General features: G+C 32.7%; 1 protein-coding gene across 3 annotated transcripts; it reads left to right on the top strand.

Annotated features, from left to right (window-relative positions):
* The first annotated feature begins 2,631 nt into the window (after positions 1 to 2,631).
* On the top strand, positions 2,632 to 7,388 carry LOC140859899 (phosphoinositide phospholipase C 6-like). Of its 3 annotated transcripts, XM_073262512.1 has the most exons (9): positions 2,647 to 3,130; positions 4,181 to 4,377; positions 4,515 to 4,650; positions 4,733 to 4,933; positions 5,018 to 5,238; positions 5,348 to 5,465; positions 5,544 to 5,696; positions 5,941 to 6,027; positions 6,964 to 7,388. In XM_073262512.1, the coding sequence occupies exons 1-9, from the start codon at positions 2,837 to 2,839 to the stop codon at positions 7,255 to 7,257; spliced, it is 1,701 nt and encodes a 566-aa protein (XP_073118613.1). In that variant the 5' UTR covers positions 2,647 to 2,836; the 3' UTR covers positions 7,258 to 7,388. The 3 variants fall into 3 exon arrangements, 2 of the variants coding, with proteins under 2 accessions (XP_073118612.1, XP_073118613.1); XR_012143558.1 differs by having other exon boundaries at positions 2,632 to 3,130; positions 4,733 to 5,238; positions 5,544 to 5,759; positions 6,964 to 7,011; XM_073262511.1 differs by having other exon boundaries at positions 2,635 to 3,130; positions 4,733 to 5,238.
* Positions 7,389 to 9,034: the final 1,646 nt, after the last annotated feature.

Below are 9,034 nucleotides of genomic sequence, written 5' to 3'. Positions count from 1 at the left end.
TAAGTTCTTTGATGGCGATTCCTAAACTCAAGGAACAATACTGCTACGATCCCGGTAGCATTTTGTCACTGCCTAGCCCTTGAATACGTCGCCCGAAAACCCTTAAAATCGACTAGAAACGAGAGAGAATCTTGGAGAAGTTGTGAGGAAAGTGAAACTCTCGGTCCCTATATATAAACCACAATCGGAACATCCGATCTCTCGTTCGGAACTTTCGAACGTACTTCGGAACGTCCGATCATCCTTCTGAAATCCCTCTTCCGAACGCGTGTCTCTGATTGAATAACACACTGCTTCCGACAGAATTTGGACCTTCCGAACTCTCTCAAGTCCAATCACCAATCATACCAATATTCTGTCTTACTCACACAAGATCGGAGCTTCCTAACTGCTCGATACTTTGGATCGACAATACTGGCTTCCGGACTGCTCGTCGGAGCTTTTGAACTGTTCCAATACTTGAAACCCTCGAAACCATTTTTTATCGTTCTGAATTCGATTTTAAACTCCTTAAAATCAAATGAGAACCCCTTAATCCGTTTAGACAGTAGATTAACTAAATTAGGAGTCGGGCTACTACAAATAAACTTTTTTCTTCGTTAAATTACTCTACTAGGGTGAGTTAGGTTATTTAAATTGGGTCAATTAATGTGTCGTTTTTTTATTAAATATGATATATATATATATGTTTTTTTATTGAATATGATATATATATATATATATATATATAATGATATATATATTCAATAAAAAAACGACACATTAATTGACCCAATTTAAATATATATATATATATATATATATATATATATATATTTATGTGTTGTGGTTGATGTTTTTAGTTTTAGTTATTTGGTTTCGGAACTTTAGTCTCCGGGTTTCTAGAATCTTGTAATTGATCATATTTTCTGTTGAAAAAAATAAACTAGTTAAACTTAAGTACGATGATTTATTTGAAAATTTTGTGCAACAAAAAACTCGAAGAGTATGGATATTTTTTTTATTAGATTTAATTAATAAATGTCATTTCTTATAATTTAATAAAATGTAAGATATTGGTTTATTAAATTGGATATGGATGATAATTATGTTCATCTAATTATTAGCTCGTATGTAATATTTTTATTTAATAAAAAATTTATATAAAACATTTCCTTAACAATTAGCCTAAAACCTTCAAATTTTTTGGATAAAGTCTGGCTAACTGAATATGATCACAAGACCCAAAAACTGATTAAATATAAAAAAAAAATTATTGGAAAAGATCCAGGTAGATATAATGTCGTTATGTTATGAATTTTTATTATTATTAAAAAGCGATCATATATTATTTTGAGGCCCTAAAATCTCAAGCACGACACTTGAGATTATATACGAAAAATTAAGTGTAAATTGCTCAAAAATCCCCAATGCAAACATGTTTTGCTCTGCACTCTTTAGCCATTTTTTTGTACCATAATTTTTGTTAATTTGTACCACATCTTATATGGTTTTGTACCACATCTTGTATTGTTTTGTACCACATTTTATGACTAGGGACCCCAAAGCAAAACATGTTTGCATTTGAGGATTTTTGAGCAAATTGCCCAAAAATTAATCTACACATTCATAACGTGTACATATTAAAAAAAAAAAGTAACACTCTTGTGAGACGGTCTTATCCGTGAGACGAGTCAATTCTACTCATATTTATAATAAATTGTAATACTTTTGACATAAATTATAATATTTTTTAATGAATAACTCATATAAAAGATCCGTCTCATAAATATGACCCTTGAGACCGTCTCATAAAAGTTTTTGCCAAAAAAAAAATTCGGCACGACCAATGTCCCATTTTATGGTGGGCCTGTATGAATCCAAAGCTGTGCTCTCCAGATGTAGCATATATGGATCCCTGCCTTGTTTAACTATACACCTGTCTTTAATATGATAATAAAGATTTACGAATAAGAAAGAGTATATTTATATTGAGAATAAAGAGGGAGATGGTGTGACTTAACTCGATATTTTTAATATTAAAAAAAATTATATAATATAGAAACTAATATATTTGTTATTTCAAAAAAAATATATATATATTTTTAATTTTTAAAATAGTAAATATACATATATATATATATATAATGAAAAATATAATATATCAAAGTTTAACAGATTTCAAAATCTAAATAATAATCATATATATACCTATATAACCAAAGAGAACATTTTAATATCTCTATCAAAATAGAATCGAAGAAAAAAAAAATTCAATCTTAAAGCATTAGTCTAACTTTACCACACAAGATATCAAAATCCAAAGCATGTTAACTTACAATAATACGAATCTGGCTATTTTTCCCCAATCAATGAATATATTTTTTGTAAATAAGGTCTCACGTATTTATGTTATGGTCGATCTCGTCCATATTAATATTTACAACATAAAAATAATATTTTATATGAGTTAAATCGAATTAAAAATCTATTTTATAAATTAACTCTGTGTATAAATGTTTTTTTATGAGTAAAAAAGTAATGGGATTCCCTTAAAAATTAAGCTAATTTATTCTTAGTCTTCAAAACAATTTCCAAAAGTCTACTATGGGATTACCAATTCCTTACTGTTTCATCTTCATTTATTTATTTAGTTATTAGTTGTGCTATTTGTGTTTTTTTTCTCCACGTTTTCACACAAAATCATATTGATGAACTTCAAAAATAATATCAATGTTTCCAAGAAACAACCTTTTCTACCCACGTCTGTCAATCGAACGCGTAAACCGAAAACATAATTTATATTTATATATATATAAACACACACACTTGTGATTGAATTTGAAGATTTGGTGTAATGGAGCAGAGCTATGATTCATACAAAATGTTGAGATTCTTCCGCCGGAAGTTCAAGATCAGTGAGCCTGGGCCGCCGCCGGATGTGAGGGAGGCGTTCCGGCAGTATGCGGAGGGGCTTGACCACATGATGGCCGATCATTTGCTCCATTTCTTGAATGACCACCAAGGGGAACGGTGCTCCGCCGCTGATGCGGAGGCGATCCTTCAAAATGTCGGCCGCCGCCGTCTCAATCTGGAGGACTTGTTTAATTTTCTTCTCCGAGATGATCTCAATGGCCCCATTAATGATCAGGTCTCTTTGAATCATCTTCTGCTTAATTGGTTGACTTTTTTTTTTTTTTTTTTTTAATCTTCTTGCACTCTGTTAGGTAATCGATCGAACAGTATTGATTTTGATTTGAAAAACAGATTTTAATTTGTTATGGAAATATATTTATTTCAAATAATTTTTTTTTTTAAAAAAAAACATTGCAATATTTTCAAATTTGGAAGTATTTTTTTTTTTTTTTTATAATCAAGATAAGAGAGCAAGCCAAACTTGCTGGATTAGGTCCTGGTAACACTCCTAACATACACAACAATTCGATTCATATTTATAATGAAAAATAATGGGTTGGGTTGGGTTGGGTTGGGTTGGGTTGGGTTGGGTTGGATTGAAGAATAATGTTTTTGTTAACTTAGTTTGTTATTTATTAATGTTTCAAAATGATACATTTTTAGTTTCTCGGTGCTTTTCATTCTTTGAGATTTAGATATTTACAATGATGCATGCAATCTAGATCTAGAAATATCAAAGGTCCAAACTAATTGCAATTTCCGCCCCTAGCTAAGATATTATTTTCATTTATTATTTAGATATAATTTATTTTGGAAAGAGCAATACCGTTCAATTGATGGTGACTGCAAGTATTTAATATATGATCGTAACTTTTGAGACGAACTAGATTCACGTCAACTCAAATTCGAGTAACTTAATTAGTACCCGATCGAGCTTGTTAAAAGTTACTGAATATCATTGACTACTTCAACTTGAACTTTGAGTAACACCCTAGTCGAGCGTGAATTTTGGTCATCCGTAATGTCTCCCTAACTCAAATACCTAATCGTGCATCAAAGAAAATGACTTAAGCATTACAAGCAAATTATAAATAAAGACTATAAAGGCAGCAATGACAATGTATACATCTAATATCAAACTTTGACAACTCATTATAGAACTAAAAGCCATAATATATAGGTGAATTACGAAACTAAATTTACAATTTTCCCCTTGTTTTAAATCGATGGATAGGGAAATCTTTAATTAGCTCGACAGTTTGTGTATAATATGAATTACATGCAGGTACACCATGATATGACAGCTCCATTGCAACATTATTTCATATACACAGGTCATAACTCATATTTAACTGGGAATCAACTCAGCAGCGATAGTAGTGAAATCCCAATTATAAGATCTCTGCAAAATGGTGTGAGGGGAATCGAGCTCGATTTATGGCCAAATTCCGGAAAAGATGGCGTCCATGTTCTTCATGGAAGGTACGTACTCATGTTAACTCTTTTAACAATCTTCTGCTTCTAATTTTCAACTGCTCTATATATATATATACTTTTGGTAATTAATTTGCATCCATTTTGATCATCAAGAAAAACAAAATTTTGAATACTAACTTCAGGACTCTAACGACTCCGATACCACTCATCAAGTGCTTGAATTGCATTAGAGATCATGCTTTTGTTGCATCTCCTTACCCAGTCATAATCACCTTAGAGGATCACCTCACGCCCGAACTTCAAGCGAAAGTCGCTAAGGTACGTATTAAAATCTCTGGGTTCCATATATACAATAATGTTCTTAATTTCAAATTGGGTTTAGAGCTAAATTTTTTTGCAGATGGTTACACAAGTTTTTGGAGATATTCTATACTACCCCGAGTCGGGATGCTTGGAGGAGTTCCCTTCGCCGGAAGCCTTGAAGCACAAAATAATACTTTCCACGAAACCACCAAAAGAGTACCTCATATCCAACAATACTAACATTGATGAAGAAAACTCATTGCCAGTGGAAAAAGATACATCGGAAGACGAAGTTTTGGTGAGATTTTATTTATCTAGGACGATTTTTCGGAGTTTTTTAACCATCAATGGGCTAACATACTTGTGGTTTCGAAAAAATCAGAGTGATAGTGATCAAGATGATGAAGATAACTCTGTTTCAAGACAGAAATGGGGTAGTGTAACAGAACCAGAATACAGACAACTCATCGGTATTCATGCCGGAAAGGCGAAAAAAAGCCTGAGAGATACTCTAAGAAGTGGAATTGATAAAGTTAATCGACTTAGTTTGAGTGAGCAAAGACTTGAAAAGGCCGCAGAATCTTATGCAACTGATCTTGTAAGGTACTCTTTCGCCTTTCCTACGCTTCAAACATGATCGAAAGATAACCAACAATATATATAGAATGGTGGCCTGGATTTTTCCTTACCCTTCAATTTATATGTTATGTAGGTTCACTCAGAAGAATATCTTGAGGGTGTTTCCTAAGGGAACACGAGTGACATCTTCAAATTTCAGGCCAACTGTTGGATGGATGCATGGGGCTCAGATGGTTGCCTTCAATATGCAGGTTACTTTTTTTGGTTTTTCACTGCAAAATGTACGGATCGAGACTCGCTTAATATTTATTTTCCTTGATTAAAATTAGGGATATGGAAAATCACTATGGATGATGCATGGAATGTTTAGATCCAACGGAGGGTGTGGGTTTGTCAAGAAACCCGATTTGTTAATGAGAAAAGGTCCAAGTAATGAAGTGTTTGATCCAAGTCTACCTTTGCCAGTCAAGCTAATACTAAGGGTGAGTCAAACCGGAAAAATTCTTCGGTGACAATTTATGTAACATTATCTGTTACATTGACAGGTAATTCCACGTGTTAACGTGTTAAGTTTTTATTGATGTGGAATCACACATTATTGGTGTAACATATATAGAATTTTAGTGCAATTGCTAGCACCTTATTATATACATTATTTGAAATACAATTCATACATCAACTAACATGATCAATTTTAATTAGTATTTTTTAATTGTGTTTTGACAGGTGAATGTGTATATGGGGTCAGGATGGCGTTCGGATTTCAGCCACACACACTTTGATGCATATTCACCTCCCGATTTCTACACAAAGGTAATTAATAACACACACACACACAAAAAGGATATGGTTTTTAAAAAAAAATACCAAACTTATATATATTTTTAGAGAAATGTTATCATGCTGAGGATATGCTAAATCAATCAATCAAATTAAAATTTTAATTAACTCAATTAACTAAAAGAATATTAATGTAGTATGACTGAATAATAATAACACAATATATATATATATACACACACACACGTTAGAATGGTATTAAAATCCATATGTCAAAACTCTGGTGAAACATCGGCTTCTAGTCACAAAAATCACTTATGAATACAATAATGATTACATCATTTGATGGTTAATTTGAGAAAAAAGAAAAAGAAAAGGAGAAAAAATTAATACAAGGTCGCATATAAAAAAAAATTAAGAATATAAGTCTCTCGACCATGAGATGATTTCATATGTCTATATTTGTAAGGCTGATTGATCCGATCCATATTTGCAGCAAAAAATAATATTTTTGACATAAAAAATATAACTTTTTGATGAGTCGAGTCATATTTGGAAATCTGTATTATAAAATTGACTCATGACATGATCTCATATGAAATTTTTGTGAAATGATTATTTGACATAGTCTATATATATTTCGACTCCATTGGAGCCAACCCCTTTAATAGAATAGTGACTCCATTGGAGCCAACCCCTTTAATAGAATAGTGACGGCTTTGTTTTATACTACACTAAGGTGTGATATACTAGTCCATATGATTTCATATAGGGTGTAAAACACTTGATAGTTTATCCGGAACTGGTTCAGCGATAATTCAAATAAAAAATTTTAGGTGATCCTAAATTCCTAACTACATGAAAACGAATACACCCAATAAAAAAAAAAAACATGTTGCAAACACTTAACGTACATACTGATTCACACGAGGTTTCATGTCGGTAAACGACCATTCTCCCGTTTTCCAGGTTCAAATAATAGGCGTCCAAGCGGATTCAGCCAATAGAAAAACGAAGATAATAGAAGATGATTGGGGACCCTACTGGAACGAAGAGTTCACATTCCCGCTAAGGGTCCCGGAGCTCGCGTTGCTACGAATCGAGGTGCGCGAGCATAACGTGTCCGAGAAAGATGATTTTGGTGGGCAGACATGTTTGCCAGTGTCGGAATTGAAGGTTGGAATAAGGTCTGTCCCATTGTATGACAAAAAGGGTGTTAAGTTCAAATCCGTTAGGCTTCTCATGAGGTTTCAGTTTGAATAAAAATGGATAACGAAATGAATGGACGTTGTATTCTACTTCAAAATGTTTTATCATTCTTTTCTGGTAGATTTGTATTTTTAAAAAATAATCTAAATGTTTCAAATACACATTATATTTTATTGTTGGTTCAATATATTTTGAATGACTCGCCTAATTAATATACCTATTTTCGAGTCATATATTAATCTATGGGGCGGAGGGACTTGCCTAGATTCTAGAATGGGCAAACAGTTACAAGTAAAAAATTTGAAATGGCTCGTGTCCTGATTTAATATTTAATGATTAAACAATAAGGATTAATTAACGTAAACAGCGAAAACGAGTTAAAATTTTGCGTTTTGGGCCTACCAAAATTTCGCATGACCTATTCGTAAACAGGACATCCCAAAAACCTGTACAACAATATATACTCGAAAATAAAGTCACATCATCAATTTACAAACCTATAGCCGCATTGGCCAGGATTAAACACATGCAGAGCCGGCAAAGCACGATTACACACAAACAAAGTAAAAACTATCAATACAGATACACATGGCATTCCCCGAAAAATATAAAACTCGCTAATCTGATATATACATATATTTGGGAACTCGACTCCACGCTCGACTCATTGGGTACCATTAGATGACGCTCCACCAGATGCGTCAAATCCCCTTGGATAATCTGCTATGGAATCACAAACAACCACAACATAAAAAGAAAATAGGGGCCGGACCCCAGTACGACGAACTAGAAAAATTATGACAAATATAACTGACATGAATAAAATCAATTACAATGCAATGAAATGCAATGTAATTCGTGACAGGTATCAATGGAATAAGGGATACCAAATGGAGTTCAAATAATCGTATCACAATAATCTCAGTGGCCACCCGTGCCATGAACGTAGCAGACCTCGAATCATCACTGCTAATCCACACACGTAGCATCGGAGGGTGACAGGAGCGACCCGTCCAGACTCATGTTGTCATCAGGAGTGTCGTACGTAGCATCGGAGGGAGACAGGAGCTACCTGTCCGTGCCTCATGCTATCTCAGGAGTGCACTAAACAATGTCACTCGCTCCATGATGACTCAATACATCTCAAGAGATCAATATCAATAGCAATCAAAGGAGTCAAGACTCAACGTGCTATGAAAAATTGTTAACATGCTTATTTACGAATATCCCTTAATATTTTCAATAAAAATGTATTTGAAATTTATTTTATTTTATTAAAAAAAATAGGGATTATTCTCAATTCTGCACATTAACAATCAATGTAAATGAATGAATGCAATCATATAATTCACATAAGAACATAAAACACGTTATCACTAATTACAAAATACTTAATATCATTACATGCCATTATAGGCGTCGTAATGTAAACAGCTCATACGTACCTCAATCAACACTTAATTTACCACAGAAATATCGCAAGTAATTCTCGAATAGTCTAATCCTGTGAAAAACCATTTATTTCATATAAATTCCCATTCCTTTACAAATCTAAAAATTATCAGAACTAAGGCTAAAACTCAAAAAGTCGAATTATCCAACTTATCAAAATCTTAATTTTCTAAAAATTCCTACAAATTTCAAATTTTCGCATTTATATTTTCTATAGCATTTAAACACTCAATTACTGAATAATCAACACTTAAATTCGAAAATCCCCAATATTAAAAATCTCAAAATTCGAAATTAATCCCAAATAAATTTTGAAAAATATCGAATACCTTCAATCGACTCCAATATAGTACCTACAACCAATAATAATTCAAATATC

The sequence above is a fragment of the Henckelia pumila genome, chromosome 4 (assembly GCF_033568475.1).
Source record: "Henckelia pumila isolate YLH828 chromosome 4, ASM3356847v2, whole genome shotgun sequence".
NCBI lineage: Eukaryota > Viridiplantae > Streptophyta > Magnoliopsida > Lamiales > Gesneriaceae > Henckelia > Henckelia pumila.
The sequence above is the reverse complement of the archived record's forward strand: the minus strand, read 5'-3'. Positions and strand labels throughout refer to the sequence as shown.

Coding starts and splice junctions, on each gene's coding strand:
- LOC140859899 (XM_073262511.1), top strand. CDS start 2,837: ATGGAGCAGAGCTATGATTCATACAAAATGTTGAGATTCTTCCGCCGG. Junction 5,239..5,347: donor TATGCAACTGATCTTGTAAG/GTACTCTTTCGC, acceptor TATGTTATGTAG/GTTCACTCAGAAGAATATCT. Junction 5,697..5,940: donor CAGTCAAGCTAATACTAAGG/GTGAGTCAAACC, acceptor GTGTTTTGACAG/GTGAATGTGTATATGGGGTC.